This window comes from Rhinoderma darwinii, chromosome 7 (assembly GCF_050947455.1).
Source record: "Rhinoderma darwinii isolate aRhiDar2 chromosome 7, aRhiDar2.hap1, whole genome shotgun sequence".
In the NCBI taxonomy this organism is placed as follows: Eukaryota; Metazoa; Chordata; class Amphibia; order Anura; family Rhinodermatidae; genus Rhinoderma; species Rhinoderma darwinii.
The window spans coordinates 22,887,060-22,913,644 of record NC_134693.1 but is presented as its reverse complement, the minus strand read 5'-3'; the positions used below and the strand labels follow the sequence as shown (position 1 = coordinate 22,913,644).

Below are 26,585 nucleotides of genomic sequence, written 5' to 3'. Positions count from 1 at the left end.
TAATACAGGTGTGAGTCTGATGGGGAATTTCTGATGCAGCACTTCTTTATTTCGATATCAGTGTATATAAAATGTGTAAAAAGGGACCAACGACATCATGACTTTTCTCCACTTTTTACAAACTAATTTAGATAGAAGGGTCCTTGAAAATATGCTGATCACATGTTTTCCCACCGGTGAGACCCCCAACGATTAACTGTAATCTATGGAGGAACCCAGTAGAAAATGTATCACATCTGATAACAAAATCAATGAGCCTCCATGTAATGCACAGACATGAGTGGTCCTGCACTCACTTTTTGAAAAAATGTTCCTTCCTGGTCAATAGTTACATAGTTACATAGTTACATAGTTAGTACGGCTGAAAAAAGACACATGTCCATCAAGTTCAACCAAGGGAAGGGAAAAGGGAAGGAAAAATTTCTACACATAGGAGCTAATATTTTTTTGTTCTAGGAAATTATCTAACCCTTTTTTAAAGCCATCTACTGTCCCTGCTGTGACCAGCTCCTGCGGTAGACTATTCCATAAATTCACCGTTCTTACTGTAAAGAAGCCTTGTCGCCTCTGCAGCTTGAACCTTTTTTTCTCCAGACGGAGGGAGTGCCCCCTTGTTTTTTGAGCGGGTTTTACAAGGAACAGGATATCACCATATTTTTTGTATGTGCCATTAATATATTTATATAAGTTAATCATGTCCCCCCTTAGTCGTCTTTTTTCAAGGCTAAATAGGTTTAATTCTTTCAATCTTTCCTCATAACTTAAATTCTCCATGCCCCTTATTAGCTTCGTTGCTCTTCTTTGTATTTTTTCCAACTCCAGGGCATCCTTTCTATGAACTGGAGCCCAGAACTGAACTGCATATTCTAGATGGGGCCTCACTAATGCTTTGTAAAGTGGCATTATTACATCCCTGTCCCGTGAGTCCATGCCTCTTTTAATACACGACAGTATCCTGCTGGCCTTTGAAGCAGCCGATTGACACTGCATGCTGTTATTGAGTTTATGATTTACAAGTACACCCAGATCCTTCTCAACAAGTGAATCCGCCAGTGTAGCGCCCCCTAGGACATATGATGCATGCAGGTTGTTGGTACCCAGATGCATAACTTTACATTTATCTACATTAAACTTCATTTGCCAAGTGGACGCCCAAACACTTAGTTTGTTTAAATCTGCCTGTAATTCATGAACATCTTCCATAGTCTGAACTATATTACATAGCTTGGTGTCATCTGCAAAAATAGAAATAGTGCTATTAATCCCATCCTCTATATCATTAATAAATAAGTTGAATAATAGTGGTCCCAGCACTGAACCCTGGGGTACACCACTTATAACCGGGGACCATTCAGAGTAGGAGTCATTGACCACAACTCTCTGGATACGGTCCTTGAGCCAATTCTCAATCCAATTACAAACTATATTTTCTAAACCTATAGTCCTTAATTTACCCATTAGGCGTCTATGGGGGACAGTGTCAAATGCCTTTGCAAAGTCCAAAAACACTAAATCCACAGCGGCCCCTCTGTCTAGACTTCTGCTCACCTCTTCATAAAAACAGATTAGGTTAGTTTGACAACTTCTGTCCTTAGTAAAACCGTGCTGGCTGTCACTTATAATGCTATTTATTGTCACATAATCCTGTATATAGTCCCTCAATAGCCCCTCAAACATTTTCCCCACGATGGATGTTAAGCTTACTGGTCTATAATTACCCGGGGAAGACCTAGAGCCCTTTTTGAAAATAGGCACCACATTTGCCCTGCGCCAGTCCCTTGGCACTATACCAGTCACTAGAGATTCTCTGAATATTATGAAAAGGGGGACAGAAATAACTGAACTAAGCTCTTTAAGAATTCTAGGGTGTAACCCATCTGGTCCTGGGGCCTTGTGCACATTTATTTTATTTAATTTAGCTTGGACCATCTCTACATTCATCCAATTCAGTATATCAACTGATATATTAACAGCACTGGCACCGGCTACATCAGCTGCTCCTTCTTCTGTTGTATATACAGAGCTAAAGAACCCATTTAGTAACTCTGCCTTCTCTTGATCCCCTGTGATCAACTCCCCATTACCATTATCTAGGGGTCCTACATGTTCAGACCTTGGCTTTTTTGCATTTATATGCTTGAAGAATTTTTTAGGATTTGTTTTACTATCCTTGGCCACCTGCCTTTCGTTTTGTATTTTTGCTAATTTTATTACATTTTTACAGATTTTATTAAGCTCTTTATATTTTACAAAGGCTACAGCTGTACCCTCAGATTTGTATTTTTTAAATGCCCTTTTTTTGTCATGTATTGCCCCTTTCACAGAAGGTGTAAGCCATGTGGGGTTTAATTTGAGTCGTTTATACTTATTACCTGTAGGAATAAATTTTGCACTATAATAACTCAAAGTAGATTTGAAAATCTCCCATTTATCATTTGTTCCATTATTTGACATTAGTTCTTCCCAGTCTATATCCTGAATTGCAGCCCTCATCCTGGGGAAATTGGCTTTCTTAAAATTAAATGTTTTTGCCCTCCCAGCCTGCGTTTGTTTTTTACAGTATAGGTAAAATGTAACTATATTGTGATCACTGTTACCGAGGTTTTCACGAACATTGACATTCCCAACAAGCTCTGCATTATTAGAAATGACCAGATCCAACAGAGCTTCACCTCTAGTCGGGTCTTCCACAAACTGGCCCATAAAATTTTCCTGCAACAGGTTGAGGAAATGTCTCCCCTTTGCAGTTGAAGCCGAACCATGACACCAATTAATATCCCGGAAATTAAAATCTCCCATTATCACTACAGTACCCGCCTGTGCAGCCCGCTCCATCTGTTTATATATCTGACCTTCCATCTCCTCAGTTATATTGGGGGGTCTATAGATTACACCAAAAGTAATTTTTTCAGTGTTTACCTCCCTTTCTAGTTCCACCCACAAGGTTTCAACCTCCTCACAGTCTTCACCCACTATTGTCTCTTTCACACTCGCCTTCATATCACTTCTCACATACAGACATACACCACCACCTTTCCTATTTGTCCTGTCTTTACGAAAAAGTGTAAAACCCTGTAGATTTACAGCCCAGTCATGTGAAGAGTCCAGCCATGTTTCAGCAACACCAACTATATCTATATTTTCTTCCAGTATCAAGGCCTCCAGCTCCCCCATTTTGCTTGCTAGACTTCTGGCATTTGTGAACACACACTTTAACTTGCCTGTCAGTTTTTCACTTTTATTATCAGAAATGTGATTTGACATTAATCGGTCCTTTTTATTTACACTGATGTTTTGTAACGAAAGGATCTCCTTATCTTGTTGTCTAGTCCTCTCCCCACATTCTGTATCTCCCCCCACCAATATAGTCTGACCCCTCTCTAACCTGGCTACCCCTTTTTTTTCTACATTGGCCTCCCTCCTCAGCCCTAGTTTAAATACTCCGCCACCCCAGCTAGAATTCTCTCCCCCAGCACAGCGGACCCCCTTCCATTTAGGTGCAAATCATCTGCAGAATACAGTTTGTACCCCAATGAAAAGTCAGCCCAGTGCTCTAGGAACCCAAATCCTTCTCCTCTACACCAAGACTTCAGCCATGCATTTAACTCCCTAAGCTCCCGCTGTCTTTCCTGTGATGCGCATGGCACAGGCAGTATTCCTGAGAATACAACCTTGGAGGTCCTTCCCTTCAGCTTGTAGCCTAGTTCTTTAAAATTATTCTTAAGGCTCCTCCACCTACCATTTATTCTGTCGTTGGTACCGACATGGACCACGACAGCTGGATCATCACCAGCCCCTCCCAGCAATTTGTCCACCCGTTCCACCACATGCCGAACCCTGGCACCAGGGAGACAGCAAACCATTCGGTTGAGGTGGTCTTGGCGACAAATAATTCTATCCGTCTTCCTGATTATAGAATCCCCTACGACTATCAATTGTCTTGGCTTACCTGCATTACCATCCCGCCGACTACTAGCTGGGCTGTTCTCCCGGCTGTTAGGGAGATCAGTATCCACTAGGGCTGCCATTTCTGAGACTGACACCCTCGCATCATCACCCAACTTGGCAATTTTGCCTGGAATGTCAGAAACCGGATCGGCCTTCCTTGTCTTTGACCCCTTTCTACTGCCCCTAACTACATTAACCCAGCTACTTACCTGATCCTGCTCACCCATGTCTTCACCCTCCAGTTGTAACCCACTAACTGCATGCTCTGTGAGCAGCAAGCTCCGTTCAAAATTGTCTATCCTCCTCAGTGTTGCATTCTGCTCCTCCAGATCTCTAATACGAGCTTCCAGGTGAACAATATGCTCACATCTGCCACAGAGATATTCACCCTGGAACTCCGGCTCCAGTCGTGCATACATATGGCAAACTGTGCACCGAAGAAAACCTCCAATCTTGCTGTCCATTATCCCAGTTACAAAAAAAACAGCGAACAGGTGTTAACCAAAAAGATAAAGAAGTAGAAGAAGAAGTAGAAGAGCACTTACTTGGGCTTTAACTCCTCTTTTGAACTCCGGTTTTTGGAACTCCACTTAATATACAAACCACTTGCAATTCAAGTCACAGAGCAGGCTCTACAGAGTAGTGAGGCCTGATTTATAGCACCTGGTTGCACCTGGTTGCAGCTAACCCCTCCCCCTTACTCAGCTACTCAGGAAACTGCAAGGGAAAAATTGTTACAAATTATGTCACTTTTGCAAACTTTGTAGCAAGCAAGCAATCAATACATATATCACATACAATGGCCCCCCACTTTGTCACACACAACACAGTAAATCAATCCGGTTTTTGGAACTCCACTTAATATACAAACCACTTGCAATTCAAGTCACAGAGCAGGCTCTACAGAGTAGTGAGGCCTGATTTATAGCACCTGGTTGCACCTGGTTGCAGCTAACCCCTCCCCCTTACTCAGCTACTCAGGAAACTGCAAGGGAAAAATTGTTACAAATTATGTCACTTTTGCAAACTTTGTAGCAAGCAAGCAATCAATACATATATCACATACAATGGCCCCCCACTTTGTCACACACAACACAGTAAATCAATCCGGTTTTTGGAACTCCACTTAATATACAAACCACTTGCAATTCAAGTCACAGAGCAGGCTCTACAGAGTAGTGAGGCCTGATTTATAGCACCTGGTTGCACCTGGTTGCAGCTAACCCCTCCCCCTTACTCAGCTACTCAGGAAACTGCAAGGGAAAAATTGTTACAAATTATGTCACTTTTGCAAACTTTGTAGCAAGCAAGCAATCAATACATATATCACATACAATGGCCCCCCACTTTGTCACACACAACACAGTAAATCAATCCGGTTTTTGGAACTCCACTTAATATACAAACCACTTGCAATTCAAGTCACAGAGCAGGCTCTACAGAGTAGTGAGGCCTGATTTATAGCACCTGGTTGCACCTGGTTGCAGCTAACCCCTCCCCCTTACTCAGCTACTCAGGAAACTGCAAGGGAAAAATTGTTACAAATTATGTCACTTTTGCAAACTTTGTAGCAAGCAAGCAATCAATACATATATCACATACAATGGCCCCCCACTTTGTCACACACAACACAGTAAATCAATCCGGTTTTTGGAACTCCACTTAATATACAAACCACTTGCAATTCAAGTCACAGGGGTTATGATAGGGGGACACATTTCCTTATTAAATCCATATGTCCTAATAAAGCGTATGCAAAGGGGTTGTCCAAAGAGGACACCCCCTTTAAGACACAATAGTACAGAACAGAAAACAATTCTTTCCCTGATTTTGAGAAAATTTTCATATATGAGTTTGTTAATAATTATCATTCATCTAAATTATGGCAGCAGATATCATCACAAAAATATTTTTCATGAATTATGACTACAAAAAAAGTAAAAAAGAAATGCACTAATGATGGAGGAATCTCATGTTGGATATGTTGTAATCTCGGGTGATAAAAGTGTCACAGTGTGTCTAAGAAGCTATCCGGCTCCTAAGAGAACTTCAAGTAAAAGCAGAATTCTGGGATCTGAGAAGCAGATGTTCTGAGTCGGGCTGAAACAATATCATGATCCCCAGTAAATGAAAGACAAAATAAGAATCAGATGGTAAAGACTCTATAGTGATAAAGAGATAGAATGAGACGGGCCCAGTCCATTTATTAAAGATAGATGATAGCCTTGTAAGGAAAAAAGATCATCTTGTCATCATGTACAGTCGTCCGTCATGTGGTAGGAAAACAAAGGCAGGGCCGGGACAAGGGTTAAGCAAGAATGGCAGCTCTGTTGAGCTAAAGGAAGCAGAAATGATAGTTGCAATATATTCAAAGGAGAATCAGGCCAGGTCTGAGAGGAGAACTTCATAAAATGTTGTCAAAGCAAGAAAAACATTTTCTATTGTTCCATTAGTTTATCCTCAATTTACATGTGCATCCCTTTTACATCCTGATCAGGTGTTCATGAAATTCATGGTGCTCATACACAGATTATACAGTCTCATCTATGAAGCAGGACAGGCACTCATCACTGGTGTAGGGCACCTCTTTGCTTCCACGGGTTCTTTATTATGAAAAGTTCTAAAAAGTCAAAACTACTCCTAGATTTCTACATCACATGATAAAACCAGAGGATTATCATCTACCAGGGGACTATTTCAGTTAAAGGGGTTGTCCAGTTTAGAAACCCTATTTTCATACTGTTGACCTTATCAGGGAATTTGGAGTTAATAGAGGATCCTCATATCTTGGTCAGAGTGGAGAGCGGTTACAAAGATCATCTATTGCTCTGGAGGACCTTTCTTGTCCTACATTACACAGACAACCAATTTATATGAATGGGCACTATGTAATGCTTAATTTTCCCTGTGGTGGCGCTGCAGGGAAACGGAACACTTACTGCCAGGTTACCTTACAGAAAGCAACTGATCACTGGTGGTCCATAGAGCTAGACACTTTGTGATCAGCTTTTTGTCAAGGGAAATTGCTAACAAATAGGTGTCTCGACTCTGGGAATATGTGGACCCACTAGGCCGCCCCACCGTAGCGGATTTGCAGCTGGCCAAAACACAGTTAATGTAAGTCTTTAGAAATGGAATACCTGTATAGAAGTTCTGACAGACTTCTCGGCACAGATGACACTTGGCGTGACAGATGACACTTGGCGTGGCAGATGACACATGGCACAGAGGATAAACTTGACTCAAACAATAGACAACAATTCGCTCAGAAACAAACACAATTACTGGATACGGGATAAAGGAAACAGGAACGCTGGGAACAGGATACAACTAAGGAACCATTTGCTAATGGTAGACACAACAACGCTCAGGCAAGGAGAGGAAGGGCAGAGCCGTTTTTATAGTCCAAGGTGTAAAGGGATTGGCTGGGAAACTAAACACAGGTGCGCGTGCTGGGACACTAAACACAGGTGCGCATGCTGGCCCTTTAAGTACAGAAGTGAGCGCGCGCACACCGTACAGGACACCGAGGGGAGCTGCAGCCGCGTGTGTCTGCATCTCTGAGGAGGGAGATGCCAGCATGAAGAAAGTGTCCTTCGGTTGTGGCTGTCAGTAAGTAGAACGTGCTGGTGTTCTTTGACCACGGGCACAATAATAGGGATTGTCCAAAGTAGACAACTCCTTTAAAAAAGTAGAGGTTCTATTTTCTCTCGTCATGAGAGCCACATGTTCATTGTTGGAGGGTCAGTACTGCATTGGATTTTAGAGATACAGATGAATGGTAAGGTGATCACAGTATTGCAGGGAGTCCCAAACTTGCAATGAGGGTGACGAGAAACAGACCTCAATCAATCTTAGCCAAACTTTCTTACCCGACACACATACTTTTGTACTGGAATATGGCTACAAGAAGTACCTTGTTCTGACAAGTCAGGACTCATGCACGCAGTGATGTTGTGTGCACAGACTCTGTAGGGTGGCACTTCTGAACCATAAGTGCTCTATGACTGTCCATATGACACTGTAGTACTGTGGTATTAGGTGACCAAAACAGGGGTAAAGTAAGGGGTGTGGAACTGTACTGTCCCACAACAGACTGGCTCCAGAATGAAGGCAGACACAGAGAGCAGGCAAGATGCGAAAACAATTTGGTTGCAAGAGGCACAAATTACGCCAGTTGCACAAAATCGAGTGCCGCTCGGGCTGTTTTTCATGGCATCTGAGTGGCATGTGATAGTTTTTACGGACCCATTCACTTTAGCGGGTGAATCAGGTCTGTGTAAACGGACCCAACTTTCCGATCCGTGGAAAGATAGGACATGTCCGATATTTCCACGGATGACTCTCATGTTCATTAGGCATTAAAGTTTAATGCACATATGCGAAATTTTTTCACAGGAAAGATACAAACACGTGGCTGATCTCAAAGAGAGGTAAGTACAGCATAATGATTTCCAGCTGTAAACTTTTTAAACTTGGATCCCAGGCCACTGTGACTCCCATGCTTTTGGTTTTTACTGTGGTGCGGGAAGAGCTGTTTTCTAACTCCTAAAACAAAGCAGAACTGCACGTGTGAGCGCTCAGCCGTTTTGTTTCTGTTTGGCTTTTTCCGGAAAGCCGATGTATTGGAGCACGGGCTCATAGACTTTCTACCGTACACCGCTACATTGATTTCCGGAAAAAGCCGAACAGAAATGAAGCGGCTCAGCGCTCACATGAGCACTTCTACTATTTCGTTTTAGCGAATGGTGGGGGTCTCAGTTCTGGTACCACCAACAATCAAAACTTGTGACATGTCACTATGACCTGTCAGAAGTTTGTTGAACATTCAGTTGCCCTTTAATGTGGCCGTACCCTCAGAGGTATTCTTCTTTGCAAAATACATGTATCCATGGGAAATTACCTCCTTAAAGAGGCTCTGTCACCAGATTTTGCAACCCCTATCTCCTATTGCAGCAGATCGGCGCTGCAATGTAGATAAGAGTAAAGATTTTTGTTTATTTTTAAAAACGAGCATTTTTGGCCAAGTTATGACCATTTTTATATTTATGCAAATGAGGCTTTCTAAAGTACAACTGGGCGTGTTTAAAGTAAAAGTACAACTGGGCGTGTATTATGTGCGTACATCTGGGCGTTTTTACTTCTTTTTCTAGATGGGCGTTGTGAATGGGAGTGTATGATGCTGACGAATTAGCATCATCCACTTCTCTTCGTTAACACCCAGCTTCTGGCAGTGCACAGACACACAGCGTGTTCTCCAGAGATCACGCTGTGACGTCACTTCCTGCCCCAGGTCCTGCATCGTGTCGGACGAGCGAGGACACATCGGCACCAGAGGCTACAGTTGATTCTGCAGCAGCATCAGCGTTTGCAGGTAAGTAGCTACATCGACTTACCTGCAAACGCCGATGCTGCTGCAGAATCAAATGTAGCCTCTGGTGCCGATGTGTCCTCGCTCATCCGACACGATGCAGGACCTGGGGCAGGAAGTGACGTCACAGCGTGATCTCTCGAGAACACTCTGTGTGTCTGCACTGCCAGAAGCTGGGTGTTAACGAAGAGAAGTGGATGATGCTGATTCGTCAGCATCATACACTCCCATTCACAACGCCCAGCTAGTAAAAGAAGTAAAAACGCCCCGATGTAACACACACAATACACGCCCAGTTGTACTTTTACTTTAAACACGCCCAGTTGTACTTTAGAAAGCCTCATTTGCATAAATATAAAAATGGTCATAACTTGGCCAAAAATGCTTGTTTTTAAAAAAAAACAAAAAACGTTACTCTTATCTACATTGCAGCGCCGATCTGCTTCAATACGAGACAGGGGTTGCAAAATCTGGTGACAGAGCCTCTTTAATACATCATTCAGTGGATTATGACAATTTTTTTTATAGACACATAGATGTACAGTAGGGGCCCATAGAATTTTATGGGGGCTTTTTTTTATGGACCTGTAATTTGATTATTTGCAAGGGACATAACAGTGAATGTTTAATTGTAGGATAATTCCAAAATAAATGTTTCTTGATTTTATGTTCAGTTTTGGAGACAGACCCAAATAGCACAGGATCCAGCAGGATCACGGGGTTCACTTCGCTCTCCTTTACTGTAAAAAAATATATGGCCTATAAACAAATACCAAAACCTTCATCTGCTATACTGTAGTAGCATAAATTACAGCGCCCTCTATCTTCATGTTACTCATTGAAATTTCATTAAACAACAGCATCATTTTCTGGGCAAGTCAGTTCACATGCCTACACGAACATTTGTGCGACATGTGTAACCACTTTACAACAAATTGGATCACAGTAAACGTTTAATTTATTAAATACATTTTAATATGGAGCAGTATCGCAGCCTGTCCCATTTATTATTTGGTGACATATTTGCACCGCGTTGAGTAATGTTGAGAAGAATCCAGAATTTCATCTGTTGAAATGAAACCAGTTCTTGCATGAAGCTTTGTTCTTTATGTGTCTCATTAGTAAAATCTATTTTATTTACTTCATAGACAAGGGCTTCTGGTTCTTAGATCTACTCCCTGCTGCAAAATGTGTTGATTGCATTAAAGCACATCAAAATAAATTCATCTTAAAAGGGTTGTCTGTTTTTTACAATCTCTTTTTAATAGATAGGTCACTCGATGATAAGTTGATCACTAACAATCAACTGTGATCTATAGGTGAACCTGTCAGCAAGTATTCATTTTCTCTGCAGTGCCACCACAGGAGAAATTAAGCATTACACAGTTCCCAGAATCAATGGATTGTCTGTGGTCCTTCAGTGGGAAAATATGTTTTTAGATGCTCTTTGCTTTGGCTGGTAGATGAAGGACCTGAATGAGGGATCCATCTCTCTTTTTATTGTCTCCTCAACAGAATTAAAGGTTTTCCACCATAGACATTTATGGCATATCCATAGGATATGCCATAAATGTATGATAGTTTGAGTCCTACCTCTGGGACTCTCACCTTTTGGGAGAGAGGGGGTTTCCTGACCAATTTTCAACCAGGTGAGGCAGCCTATACTTCCAGTCAGAGGTTGAATGGAGAGGTAGCCATAGTTGTTTTAGTAATTTCCAAAGACTTGAAAAGGGAGAGCGACATAGCCAACTCTCCATTCAACCTTCCTGGAGGTGGCAGTCGCGTTACCTAGTAGGAGTCAGGTAACACCCTTTCTCCCGAAGGGAGCATATACCAGAGGTTGGGCTCCCGCTTATTAGAAATCTATGGCACTGTGGATATACCTTCTGTGGATATACAACAAATTTCTATGGTGGAAAAACCAAAGCTGTTTCTTCAATCAATTTCGTCAAGTTGTTTTTCAGTTGTAAACTAAAGTTATAAATAAATTAAATCGAAAAAAAAAATATTTTGGAATAAAACCAAGTTGACTGAAGGAGAAAGCTTTATGGTATGCAGAAATGGCTATGGATATTGTACTAATCCTTTGCTGAAATCCTTTAAAAATGCATTTGAGTGATAAAGCGGGTTCGTTTTGGAAACAAATGTTTTTTCTATCTACATAAAAAAAAAATCAGAGACCTGAGCTCCATGATCTAGGATGTTCTATGTCAGATGAGAGATAAAAAGCATGGGAAAGTAAGTATCTGATAACGGTACAGTGAAACAGCTGCCGAGGTATTTTATATGTGGATAAATTGTAGGAAAAATGCAATGAAAAAAAATATCTGAAGATAAAAATACAGCTGGATTTCACTTGGGTTGGGTCCATCTATTTGCAACATATTGGTTTTATTTGAGATAAAGGAAACTATGTAAATGGTAGGATCTGAACATTAAAGATCATCATCCTTAATAGGATCTATATTCAATAATGTATCATCACCATTCACCATCTGATACAAGTACAATGAAATGTTTCTTTAGGTAAAAATTTATTTCTAAACCTTTCCACCCAAATAACAAAACTTGCATTTGCTCATAAATGTTCTCCGTCTCTTAGTCTGGAGAATTACATTTTATTTGATTGCAGTTCCAGATGTGTTGCAACCGTAGTCAGCCATTTTGGGATCTATGGAAAGCCATCTTTGGTCATTTGGTCATTGATTTGTATACAATTACATGTACATGCAACTTTCCTGTACTGTAATCATGTTTTCAATACGGAACAGTATTCCCGCGGGGAGGCAGGGACTCCTAGCGTCATAGATAACTATCATGATAGGAGCCCGGCTCCCTGCAGTGTGTTCGGTCCGGGAAATGTGGCCGACATACGGTCCGTATATCACGGACCGAACACGCTCGTGTAAATCCGGCCTAATTCTCAGTTTTTCACAGAGCTAGTGGGTGGAGCCTAACTGAATATTTAAGTGGGGGAGGAGCCTGCTAAGTGGACAAAGAGACATTTTAGATAAATTACAAAGTTTCTTATGTTCACGTGTACTATTGATTTATGCAGTTTGTTGAAAAGTCAACGACCATGAAAATCAGAAAGGGCATGATGTAGATTGAACAATAAACACAGCATCCCTGAAAAGGGGTAAATAGTCAAAAATGAAGGGTGAATGAGACCTCAACCTTATTCATGAGCCCCCAAACCAGCAACTGATGACTATAACTGCATCAACGTATATTAAAAAAAACTCAACACCTTAATGATAGGTCCCGTCATTGTCGAGATCCAAAAAGTACAGACATTTGTTAATATAGTTGAAATGCAGTCTTACCTCAAACATTGCCTGATTAATAGGTGGGATTTTGCACAGTCTTGTATATTTGAATTAATTATAACCAAGTTTTACAATTTACGAGCACAACCCTCATTTTGTCATTTTTTTGTAGCAATGAAAGTGGAAAGTTGGCGTGTCAAGCATTAAGCACTTCAGGGAGTTCTGCGTAGTCCTAACTCCATGTCTTAGAGTGCAGCTTCAAGCTGTGACTGTGGTTAATAGTCTGCTAATTGCCTTGGACTGTGTCTTGAGTTCCTGATCTGTGTCTGGTCGTTAAGGAGGCAAATGGCTGAATAAATCAGTGTAACAACAGCTGTCTTACTGCAGTGAATCATGGCGAATGTCAAACCTTAAGAATGGGGATAGAGCTGCAAGAAGTTAGGATGATTAATGCAACAGGCGTCAAACAGCTGGAGCTTGATTATACTACTGTAGGCTGCATTGCAGGGCGGAATCATCATCCGTCTTATCTTAATGGACATCTATGAAGAAATGACGATATCTCCATCACGAGAGACACTTCTGAAACGAGCCACGTCCCAAAGAGGAATGGCTTCTCTATCTTACAAATTTCACCGGTCCAAAAAAGGGGGCACCAAAGCAAGGGCCAGAATGGGCACCTAGCCAGACCATCCTTCACCCCATTGATAGACAGGATGGCACATTGCATTTTTTTTTACTATTCCCACCTCTTGTACGTAAAATAAGGCAGCATAAACCATGAGATTTTTTTTGCCTGAAGAAGAGTAACCCGATTCAAACAGTTATGGAGCCAATCTGACCTTGGGCCATCCGTAGCTTCATGATATGTTTACTGTTGAACATTGGTCATTATACTTTGAAATCTAAAATGCGTTGCCTAAACAAAGTCTTGGAAGCCATTATTAAGGCCTCGTGGTCTTAGAAAAAATACAATTTATAACACAATTTTGCAACGGTGGACCTATTACTTTCTATTGCTATTGAATTGCATGGAACAATTCCTTTCCATATGCCCTATTAGGTATCCATATGATGCCAGAGAGGGGGTTTATTTGTTCAGGATTCCCCCCTATTAGCTAGAGTGGAAAGCTCTTCTTGCTATGTTAGACCCGGACAGTAAATTTTTTACTACATTTCCAGCGGCGTACAAATGTATGGCCCACCACAACCGAGTTTAAATGCAAGGTTTGTCTTGATGACACAACCTTTTTTAGTATTTTCCATGATAATCCCTAACTCTTTTATAACCAATTCTAATAAAAAGTTGTCAAAACAATGCCTTAATGATGTTATATGTATCTAATGAAGTGATCTACTTGTTTAGCCGCAGATTTGTTTCTGTACCCTGACCTTCATAATTGTACCAAACTCCTAGGATGTCCTTCTCAATGATCTCATCTTCTCCAGTAGGGCAGATTCAATAAAATTAAAGGGGTTGTCCAACAAATAAATATTACTCTGTTCGGGTATGTTCACACAGAGGAAAATTCCGCCACCCATTCATTTCAATGGGAGTCAGATGCTTAATTTTCCCGCTAAAAAAAATAAGGAAGCGTATTGCCCGTTCTTCGGGCAGATTCCGACCGAACCTCCCATTGATATCAATTGGAGGGTGGAATCTTTCTGCCGCCGGCAGGAATAGTTCCGCGGCGGATTTTGTGGCGGGACCAGCCACTCAAAATCCACTGTGTGAACTAGTCCTTAGATCACACAGTACATAAATATTTTTCTATTGGAATCATTTGACAAAAATGTTCCTATGTCTAGTTACATATTTGTCCTTGTACCCACTGGTCTCTTTTTGATTCCCGTTTAGAACATCCACCTAATGTGTCCAGTGCTGGCGAGAAGATGCCGCTCCTAGTGCGCATTTTCTTATTGGCTGCCTGCACACCCCGAATCACCCTGCCCCATGTTTACAAGTGGAACCGGGCGCTGGAACTGAGCTACTGGACATGTGTGACCACTGGCACTTGACACATTTGGTGGATCTTCTGAGAGGAAATAGAAAAACACCAGGGACGTCATAACAAGCTCGTAAAAGCAATAAACGTAGGCTGTGATGGATGACTAAATGTGGCATATGTCATGAGCTCTCGTGACCCTATTCATGACGTATACGTTAAACGGATGCCATTCGGGTCTATGGGTGATGGATGCCCCTATTAGGCATCCGTCAGAGGCATCCGTTTAACGTATACATCATAAAAAGCTATTGAAAAACCCATGATGTTATCGTTAAACATATGCCTATGACGTTTGCCATACAGTGGCAATCGTAACCTATAGGCTACCATGTTAAAAAATGTATACCTCGTGGCATGTTTTTTTTGCAGAATCCCATGGTGGGACGGAATAAAGGAGTCTACCGACATATACCTGCCCAAGACTTTTTTTTTTACCCCTGTCGGTCTGATGGAGCCCGGTGTACATTTTTAACGTGTATGCCTAGAGATTTCCTGACATACATACTAAAAGCAGTTAATAAACGTGATGTAAAGGGGACCTAAAAATAGTAAAGTTACAGGGTATACTAGGAGTTGTAGTTTTGCAACAGTCGGAGAAGCACAAGTCAGGGACCTCGGCTTTAAAATAACAAATTACTGTTCATAATCCAGTATATTGTAAAATGCTGAGTCCTCTGCGTATGTAACATAAGACCTGGAATTTCTTGTCTTTCTGCTGATTCAAAAAAAAAATTTGATCTTTAATTTTTGTTTTTAATGTGAATGTGCAAATTAGCAAAAATGAAAAAATGTAAAGAAACATTTTTGTAGATGTAAAAGTTTTACTAAAAAGGCATCTGGCCCCGAAGGGATTATTTGCCCCAAGGCACACACAAAGCAACATGAGTAATGCTATATTTAAGCGGCCTGCACTATATATGGTATAATGAGTGCTGATTGTGATCTTTCTTTGTCAGATGTTTAGGTAGAGTGAATGGCTACCTTTTGCATTCAGTCCTTCCCGGGTGAGCTGTGAGCCGGTCTATACATGGCTCCATCAATCATAATTAGGGTTTGTTTTATGGAACATAAAGAAATGTCCGTTTACATCAAACAATCCGGGCAGAGACAGATTGCCCAGGTCTACCCGCTGCTCTGTCTGCAATGTTTTGACAGTTTTTTCAGCAAGTCAATGTAAATTGTTGGTTATTCTTGCAGTTAATGTCTGCATTCTCCTGTCCAGTTTAGAGGCTCCAACATCGGCAGCGCCCCACACCGGGCTGTAACGTGTCATATGAAAATACTTTGAATTTCAACACGACCCAATAAAAGGAGCGGCGGGAATGTAATTGATGGTGTTGGGTTGGATTTGTTGTTATTCACAAAATTGATAGAATATATTGTATAAAGTCTTATTGCTATGTCATTACCCAATCGTGCCTCATCTATATGTTAAATTTTCACACTTTTTTTTGCTTTTTTCCCAATTTATCTAAATTAAATGATATATGTAGAACGTGCAATTCATCCCGCAAACAACAAAACCTCATACAGCATAATAACTGCAAAAAAAAAATCTAAAAAAATCCAGTACCTAAAGTAAAATGTGTCCGTTTTTCCACCATTTTGAGGTTCAACGTTCCGTGCTGATTATTTCTGAATATATCTTTATAATGAAATGATCTCATACAGAGTATTACATTCCCCCCAGCATATACTTGGGGGGAATTTATTAAGGCTGGAGTTTCTTATGCCAGTTTTAATCTAATGAAAGTTTGAATGAGATGTGCCTAATTTATATACGGGTGCATGCCTCTTAATAAATTAGGTGCATCTCTGGCCATTCGTGCTTCAGATAATCAATTCTACGCCAGCTTGATTTGTGCTGTGATTTACACTAGTTTTCTGTCGTGAATTATAGCACATTTAATGGGCTGGGCTGGCTCGGCCCCTTTAAGCTCCACCCACTTTTGAAAAGCGGCGGAGGTGGCATAAAAATAGCAAACTCGCAAATCGCAACTTTTTTTTACGCAAGAAAACTGGTGTAGAGGGCTTTATAAATTCCCCGTATAATTAATAAAATGCTGGCTACCTGCCGCTACCACTAGGGGGAGCATGTGAGCTTATTGCATATGGCTCCATTAAACTCAATAATAAATCAGTACACATTAAGCATCTAAGCTTCCCCAAAGGGCATTATTGTTACCATCAATATGTCTCAATCTTCCTTTATTCTAGAAACTTATCACTGGTGTCTTTGGATAATAATTAAGGATAATTACATTTGAATCAAATTTTTCCTATGTCTTTTTTCCTCCCAGGTCCCAAATTTTATCAACACCACTCTTCCAGCACATGAACGGGTCACAGCTCAGGAAATAGATATTTACTTCCGACAGGAGCTTATATACAAAAGAAATGAAAGAATGGCAAGAAGAGTGATGGGTCTTCTGAGAGAGAACCGGGACAAGACTTTCTTTTTTGCCTTTGGTGCAGGTATTGTAATATTTTTGCAGTTTGCTATATACAAATGTTTAGTATTGAACTATTAATCCTTTTCCCAAAAATAGGATTCACCGTTTGCCCTGAGAGTCTAAATATTGATATTATTTCTTCTTTGTCTATGAAAAAGCAACCAATAATGGTCATGACCTGGGTTACCAAGCCATATATTCAGAGAGTTGTTTCAGTCTTATTAGATCTTCGCCCTACGTATAGCGTGAACATCGGGAAAGCTCCCAAAATACACCCTAAAAGTGTCTACAGTGCTCCATTAGTCCAACAGAGGCTTAAAGAGTGTCGATTTGGTCTCTGTCAGGCTGGTATGTGTCTTTCCAACCCAAGGGATCCTGCAAAAAATATATAATGAGCAGTATATTATTTTCAACATGAAGTCTATGGGTGAGGTCCACTGTATGGCATCCGTCTCAGGTGTATGTTAAATATAGACCTCATGGGATTTTCAATAACTTTTCATGACGTATATATTAAATAGTTACTATTATTAGAGTCGAGGGGCGACATATGCATTTTTGGAATTTTTTGCCATCCATCACCCATAGACTATAATGGTATCCGTTTAACATACATGTCATGAACAGGGTGATGAGATATCATGACGTTTAATTCTATGGTGACGGATGGTACTGTTAAGGTATCTGTCAGCCTATGTCTAACTAATACATCAGGAGTTTTCTAGACGAATACGTTACAGCTGGGCCAAAAATAGGATGTGCACAGAGACTAAGCATGATACATATAAAATGTATACATAATATATATGGCAAGTAGAATACCCGAGCAATATATAGTATTCCAATTCCTATATAACTTCCCTACAGTTGGATCATCCAACAATCTCTTGTGTATGGGGGCAGCACTACTGTCTCTTGATAGCCGATGTTTAGCCGTCAACTATCTCATTTGTATGGTCAGCTGTAGTCTCAGAGTTTGAATGCGGAGCATGGACATCGGAAATCTCAGTTTGACCTTGCCAAATATGCATATCTATGGAGATAGGAGATGATGCAACTTCCAGACACCTCCAACACCAATTATGTTGGTAAAAAAATAATAAGGATTGGCCATTAAAAATCTAATGGAAATAATCTATAGTTCCCATGATTACTGATATCCAGGACTATCTGACAGGTATAAGATTGTTGGTACTGTAGATCCCGCCAAAACAGAAGGTTCTTGAGAACTATTGGGCTATCGTGGGCAGCTTTTGAGATAGACCATCCAAGTGCAAGAGTGTGCCATGTAACGTAGTAACTAAGATCACTGCCTACAGACATGATCAGGATTAGATTGGCTCACCAGTGAACCAGAGGATCCTCCGGTTGGCCCAGGCTCTAACACAGTAATGGAGCTCATTGGAACCAATCACTTGCCACTATGGGATGATTCACAGATTACCTAAGAGACCTTACTGATGATATGTCCCGTGTGTACAATGATAAGACCAAGGACTATGATGGAATTGAAAGTGGACATGAACATGTTCTATATAGATGGAGGATGTGCCCTCAGAATCATCTCCTCTGTTGGGCCCAAGGAACTTCAGTCCGATACTCTGGAGTCTTCTAAGTAGTGGAACAGATTCCTTAGAAGGGATAAGGTCAAGGTTTCTTAGAAGGGATAAACTCAACATGTACATAGGGATAGACAATTTGACAAACTTGTTTTGCGGAAGAACTCTAAATGGATTATGAGTTGCAACAGGGCTATCACGATTTCACCTTTTTGGCCACAGTTCTGACTTGATGTCCTTCAGATGAGGTAAGAGTAATTGCGCAGAGAGGTAGCTCTCTGCTTTTTAGCAGGGGTGCAGGAGAAGGCAATATCTCAAATTATTCTTTCTTTAAGCAGAACATTTATGCTTTTTAGAGTTAGTAGACCTTTAAGAACAATGTTCTTGTCTAAGAACGTTAGGGACAAAAGATAAGTAAATGTTATGGCTGTCAGAGTATGCGGAACATGACCCAGTGTTAGAAAAACCAACACAATATCAAACAAAACGCTTCTTTCTTTATATACCATATTTGCTAGAATGACGAAGGAGAAAAAGTTTATTCATAAAGCAGCCAAATTTTACTTCTTGCCATGGAAACCATTTTTTTGTTATAGAGCCCCAAGGAAAGAAGATGGCCTGCCAAAAAAAAACAATGAGCTGCTGAAAGTAGGATTAAACTCAGGGTTACCCACTTCAAAGGCAGTAATGTTGGAGACCACTTGTGAATGCTAATCAGACGTCCAGAGCTGACTGTAAAGGAAGATTATACCCCCGACTCTTTGAGATGGTAACAACCATCATTCACAGGGCCACTATCTCAGCTGGAGGTGCCATATGCAAATAGGGGTGCATGGGGTGGTTCATGTTATACATTTACTGGATTACAGGACTTGACAAAACGTTTCCCCTTTCATCTCGTCTCGCAGACAAAGATTTTTCTGTTCCCTGTTAGTCTGAAGGAAGCCATACAGGCAGAGCCATTAATATTAATTATAGAATTAATTCAGAATCCGTTCACACACAGAAGCTTTCCTTGTTTAGATTATAGAAGCAGAGCCATGGACATGTGTGATTCCTGGAGAGACGTCCAGACTTTCACAAGAGCTTTCATTCTAAGGGGAAGCAGCCGTTATCTTACAGAGGGGCCGGTTTGGGACTTCCTCGCCATCACCGTTGACCTTGCACTGCTAACTGCGGATAAATTCTCATTGAACAAGATTAATTGCAAGTTCTGCTTTGTGTTTAGTATATAGGTTTAGTATAAACTTAGTTTATTGGTTTAGAACTGTGGTGCATGCTGCAGAGAGAATTCATAAGTGCTAGAAGACAGGTATACAATACATATAACCTAGCGATTTTGCAACTTTTGTAATTTTATTTTACTAATACAATTTTACAAAATTATTATGCCGGTTAATTGTTTGTTTCCTGTTATTTATAAAGCAGCAACATATATTGTTTCGCTATACAAAGATTATTTTCAGTCTTATCTCTCCCTATCCCACTTGGTCCTGTATGGAGGCTCACAGAATGCCTACGGATCCGTATTACAGACACATAAGCTTTCTGTGTGCCGCCATATGGTGCAAAATTGGAGACACATGGAAGTACATTATGGGCTCGTAGAATGCTGTCGAACAAAATTAAATATATGATAAAGCTTCGGCAGTGTTCACATGTTGCGGATATATTATGTTTTTTGTCACTATTTTCCCTAAATAAAACGGTGATTGAAACGTCGGAATACACCCAAAGTGTTAGACCACCCTGTGCATGTTTTTTTTCCAATATCAACTACTTATACTCCTGACCTTTTGTCCTCTATATTCAGCAGTCATTTTTTAGCAATTCTGGTATTACACCGGCCGCATTTGCTCGTTCATCTACTGATCGCTGCCCTATTTACACGTTCTATGAACGCTTGTCTGCCCAATAATCACCCAGTGTAATAGGGCCTTTAGTCACAAAGTCACCTAGGCTTCAGAAAAATGCATAGTTAATGCTCTCTTCCTGTATCTCCTTTCCTGTTTGGCTCTACAGCATAGGATAGTCTATGAATTAATTGCAAAGCTTTATCTATGGCAGACTGGGAGTGAAAAGATAGAGAAGTCAGGCAAGAATTTAATTTAGAGGAACATATCCGCATGAAGTTTGATAGCAATAATTGGACTACTTGAATTTCATTTACTGCTGTGGTTTGTTTCTTACGCTGATTGGGCGTGAGTTAAGCTACGTTTAACCATACATACCATGTCGAAAAACCGATGTCCATTTAAATTCAGGAGTATTTTGCTGAAGATCTATGCTCTATAATGTTTTTTTGTTTTTTTTTATACAATTCATCTTTTAGGCAGGTGATGATCATGTTCGATAGATACATTTATTAAAGACCATTTAAACAGCCAGGGCCAGATCAAGGTTGGTGAAGACCCCATTGGCAAAATATTTTTATTGGGCCCCCCCTCACCAGTAGAAGTGTTTTTAATGCAAAGAAAACGTAATTCTCAGCAAATCCCACCGATGTCAATAGGATCTGACACCAATCATAATTGTATAATTAGACTTATGTGTTTACAACATAAATCAGACTGCAAATCTAATCACCCAAACTAACAGCATAGATCCCTATGAGACTAAAGGGATATAAATGAAACAGTCTGTCTTCTCCAAATAACTGACACAATAGACTGAGCGTGGGTATAAAGTGGGGGTAGGCCACAGCTTTATTATTTATAGCATGGAGGGAAAAACCTTGTCCGCAGCTAAAACCGGAAGATCTTGATCTCGTTGACAATAACCGTCACCTCGCGTGCCACACCACCGCTGCCGCGGTGGGCACGTCCTAGTTGATACGGCAGGTGACTGTACTCCCGTTGTCCCTAGCTTGACCGGACAAGGCCCCTCCACACCGCCAGCTGTGACTAGGAACAAAGAAACAAAGGGACAAAGGGAATAAAATATAATTTACATACAGAACACAAAGGCACACTTGCCAACCAACCAAGTTACATACCTTAACAGAATTTGAACTGACAGAAGACTACAACATTCTTAACAATGTTACAAGCCCTTGAAATACAACTTCTCAGGGCGGGCGGGCGGGAGGGTTCCTTCCACGATCCAAAGGGGGGTCCAAGAGGAAGCAACTCCCCCATGTAGCCTAATTTACCACCCAGGATACTCCCAACAACCCCACCCTACCTAGGGGATAAGCCTGCTGGGTAAATCCCTTAAGGGGACATACCCTATAGTCACCAGCTCCCAAGCCTAAACAGCATGGGAGCTGTGAAGATGTTAGTTTAGATTATTAAATCCGCGGTCGAGCCTTGTGGATGTATTCACCCATATTACACTCATGTGAAACGTCCTCACTAACATTTTAATTTCCAAATCGTGGAACATTTTAACACCGTTATGTCTCTAAATGCCCCTTAAACATCCAGAAACTCGCTTTTCTTTCTAATACAAATTAGCATCATTTTCACCCCTTTTGCAGTCCGATTCTCGCAGTTGGCAAGTGTGCTGGTTCATGTTATTCACTAAGTGGTTGCAGTTCTGGGCAGTTGTTTCTTTTGCCCCATTGCCAGTTTACATACACATGTGCATTTTTAGCTGTAGGCACAGATATCGTATTAAACAGGAATGGATGATTTAAAGCCCAAAGGCCGAGGCCTTCATTGTCAGGTTGCCAGTCCAGGCTTAGCATCAAGCGCTATGTAAAAGTGACTGCAATGCAATGCAGAATTATGGGATTTGTCTGTGAATTTGGCAGAAGTTCCTGTCTTCAGCTTTAATTAGGCAGTTGGGTATTTTATATATGTAATTTCTTATTTTGCTTTACTACTTGTTAATGAAATTAGCTGTAAATGGCAATGTATAAAAGTTTTATTAAAGTCTCAGATTTTCTGGTAAAAATGGAGGTAATTAGTTAGATCATCCTCTGTAGACTGCATTCATCTCTCCGTGTCATTTATCTAGATAGATAGATAGATAGATAGATAGATAGATAGATAGATAGATAGATAGATAGATAGATAGATAGATAGATAGATAGATAGATAGATAGATAGATAGGTAGGTAGGTAGGTAGGTAGGTAGATAGATAGATAGATAGATAGATAGATAGATAGATAGATACGTGATAGATAGATAGATACGTGATAGATAGATAGATAGATAGATAGATAGATAGATAGATAGATAGATAGATAGATAGATAGATAGATAGATAGATAGATAGATACGTGATAGATAGATAGATAGATAGATAGATAGATAGATAGATAGATAGATAGATAGATAGATAGATAGATAGATAGATAGATATGGGATAGATAGATATGGGATAGATAGATATGAGATAGATAGATATGGGATAGATAGATATGAGATAGATAGATAGATAGATAGATAGATAGATAGATAGTCCATGTGTGAACCTGTCTGATGGGCCCTGTAGGCTTAGATACAGGGCACTAGCAGACAGTAATGTTATACTGTATAATATTACTGTCTTCTGTGGCCCTGTATCTAAGCATCTTACCATGACAACATGGTAAGCTTAGATACATGGCCCATGTGTGATCCTGTCTGATGAGTCCTGTATTTAAGCCTACCACATGGTAGGCTTAGATACAAGGCTCCAGCAGACAGTAACCTTATACTGTATATAAGATTACTGTCTGCTTGACCCTGTATCTAAGCCTACCTTGTGGTAGGGTTAGATACAGGGTCCAGCAGACAGTATCACACATGTCCCTGTATCTAAGCCTACCACATGTGTTACTAATGTTTTTGTTTTTTTATGTTTGTGTTTTTTTACAGGTTCAGATGCCAGGAAGAGTTGGGTACGATCCAGTACCCGACTATCTGTGGTGATGGCCGGGCACTGGGGTGGCCGTAGGCTGGTACTATTAGGCTGGGAAAGGCCGAAAACAGTGGCCCTTCCCACCCTGGTAATGCTAGGCTGCTGCTGCTGCTGCTGCTATGTTGTATCTGGCTGGTTATGAAAAAATGGGGGGGATCCCCACATCATTTAAAAAAATAAAAATAAAAAAAATTATTGGAAAGAACTATGTGGGGCTCCCCCATTTTCAAAACCAGCCAGATACAACACAGCAGCAGCCTAGCATTACCGGGGTCGGAAGGGCCACTATTTCTGGCCTTTCCAAGCCTAATAACACCAGCCTGCGGCCACCCCAGTACCCGGCCATCACTGGAGATGGTCAGGTACTGGATCGTACCCAGCTCTTCCCGGTACCCCTTGGTGGTGGGTACCGGGGTAATAATGGGGATTAGTGTTAGGGTTTTACTGGCTAACATTAACCCTCGCCATAGTAATGGACATTGTCAATCAGTCAGCAGCTATTACTAAGGCGGTATTAATAAAGTTTAAAAAAAAATACAAATACACAGAAAAAATATTTTATTGAAATCAAAAACCCCCACACAACCCTCATTAACCATTTTATTGAGAATAAAAAAACACCATTATCTAAGTAGTCCTCGAATCCGACGCAGTCCAACAACCGAACCTGTAAAAAAACACAAACACAAAAATAATTAGTAACACAAAAAGCAAAGCAATTATTATTCTTACCTTTCCTGGGTCCAGCGCTGAAGTCGCAATGTCAGCGAATTGAGCCCTGTATCTAATCCTATCATGTGTGATACTCTCTGGTGAGCTACTGTATCTAATCCAATCATGTGTGATACTGTCTGCTAAGCCACTGTATCTAATCCTATCCATAGCTATAGGGTAGTAGTGCTATAGATATTCTGTCTCCTATATACACATATACATACATGCACACACATTTATTTATTTTTTTGGGGGGGGGGTATATGTATTGGGGCTATTTCCCCTAACGTTTTAGGACCTTAGTGACGCCCCTGGCTGCTAGTGCTGCATTGTTGGGACACTTAGGAGAACCAGCGATGCAGCTGAAAGCCCAAGAAGAACTTTTGCATCCGGGCCCATGAGCCCTTAGCTACTCCCCTGGTTTGCACCCAAACTTTCTATATACAGTGCTGCATTCTTTACGATAGATAGATAGATAGATAGATAGATAGATAGATAGATAGATAGATAGATAGATAGATAGATAGATAGATAGATAGATAGATAGATAGATAGATAGATAGATAGATAGATAGATAGGCAGGCAGACAGACAGACAGATAGATAGATAGATAGATAGATAGATGCTCCCCCTTATCAGTAACGTATGACTAATAGAAATAAGGATAGATTTATTCCAATCATGACACAAAATCAAGTTGTAGACTTCTACTGTCGTATGTGTTGCTGCCATGTATTTGTAAATACAGCGATCGGATCCTGATATAACACAAGTTGAACAGCGCCTTCTGCTGGTGGGCAAATGCAACAGTTTAATAACAGCAACTTATAAACATTGTGGGGTTCCTGCGATGAAAATAATGAAAATGACACCTGGCCTCTGAGTACCTAGACACTCTCTGCTCTCCATAAACAGCATTTTCGGGGCCTCAGAGCCTATTTATCCTATCCAGATGTACAGGATTAATTAATTAGCCTAGTTGAACTGACAAACCTTCTCAGAATCCAGGGTTTATGTGTTTTGCTGATGTTTCTTCTCGTTTTAATCTCTTCATGATTACTTTGCTTGTTTGACTATGTTGAGTGGGACAACATGCAGACTCTGCTTACTTTACAGTTTAAGTGTATTGTATATATTTTGTGCCTAATGTTGGGTGTTAATACACAGGTGGGATAGAGCGGAGTCAACACATGACCAGGTGACCATTTTCTTCTTTTGGTTCTGTAAACATTCACTCAGCAATTGAAAGCATCTATATCATCATTTAATGGAATTTGTGAAATAGATGAAGTGGTTTTCTGGTGAAGGACTTTTAGGAAAAATCACAATGGTGGAGAACTAGCAGATAGGAGTCCAACCAATGTTGAGAACTTTCACAGTGGAGAGGTGGCTACGCATGCTTGGTCACTTCTCAATTTATGGACATTCGTTGTAAAATGTCCTTTTTAGGAGATCTCTTAATTGGAGTTAAATTACTTGGGTTGTCCAGGAAAACATATTGATGGCCTATCCTAAGATGTTTTTACCTAGGATAGACCATCAATCTGTGATCGGTAAGGGTTCACACTCCGGGACACTCATTGACTCATTAGATTGTATGTGGATTTCTTCAATTTAAGTGCCATTTACCAACATAAAGCTAATGTGTATGGGCTTGAAGGGCATGTCTTGTTTATAAAATCCATTTTTATACACCATAATAGGAAATTTTGAGTAATTAGAGGGAGATCCTCTTTTCATTTTCCTAATCTCTTGGCCACATTGGAGAGAGAGAGTACCAAGAGCATCTATTAATCTGGAGGACATGTCCTGTCCTACATTACAAAGACACCCCATTGATGTGAATGGACACTATGCAATGCCATCAAGCCATGATTAAGGATGCTGTGGCCGTCTGAAACGCGTAGGCAGCGTGCACACTTTTCTATCCACCTTTTGCACTTGGATATTTGTTCCTATTTTTAAACATTTTCTCAAATAAGATTGGAACCCAGTTTCCTTTTTAAAAGTTTACTCCTCAATTTTTGGGCGCTGGATCCTTCCTTGTATTCCTGCTGTAAAGTGATGTTATTGTGACTCACCAAGAGTTCCATATATTTTTTTGAGTAGGTTTCCGCATGATTCCTCCCACTGTGCTGCGAATGAAACTACCTCAATCGGGAATGAAGGGAACACTTATACCCATAGTCCATGTGGAATCATGCCTTTATTAATGTACTATTGTAATGATGTTTTACTCCACCAAACACGAGTGCATCAGTGGACTACATGTTTGAGTGTCAATCAAAAACGTACTCCACCAACGCACTCACAAGAAAGTCAAGGAAGGAAGGAGGGACTTTTCTGAATAAGGGGTAGCTCTAGGAGGGTACTGATTCTCCTTGCGGAGATCCAACTGGTATGGAGTCTAAA

At 40.6% G+C, this 26,585-nt stretch overlaps 2 protein-coding genes across 2 annotated transcripts in view; both read left to right on the top strand.

Moving 5' to 3' along the window:
- Window positions 1–26,585, top strand: part of LOC142657685 (calcium-activated chloride channel regulator 1-like) — a 1,094,600-nt gene that overhangs the window by 224,428 nt on the left and 843,587 nt on the right. The window lies entirely within an intron of this gene.
- TRABD2B (TraB domain containing 2B) overlaps window positions 1–26,585 on the top strand; it is a 208,279-nt gene that overhangs the window by 93,388 nt on the left and 88,306 nt on the right. The window contains exon 4 of the mRNA XM_075832962.1: window positions 16,898–17,072. Within this exon, the coding sequence (XP_075689077.1) occupies window positions 16,898–17,072 (175 nt within the window). The remainder of the gene's footprint in view (window positions 1–16,897; window positions 17,073–26,585) is intronic.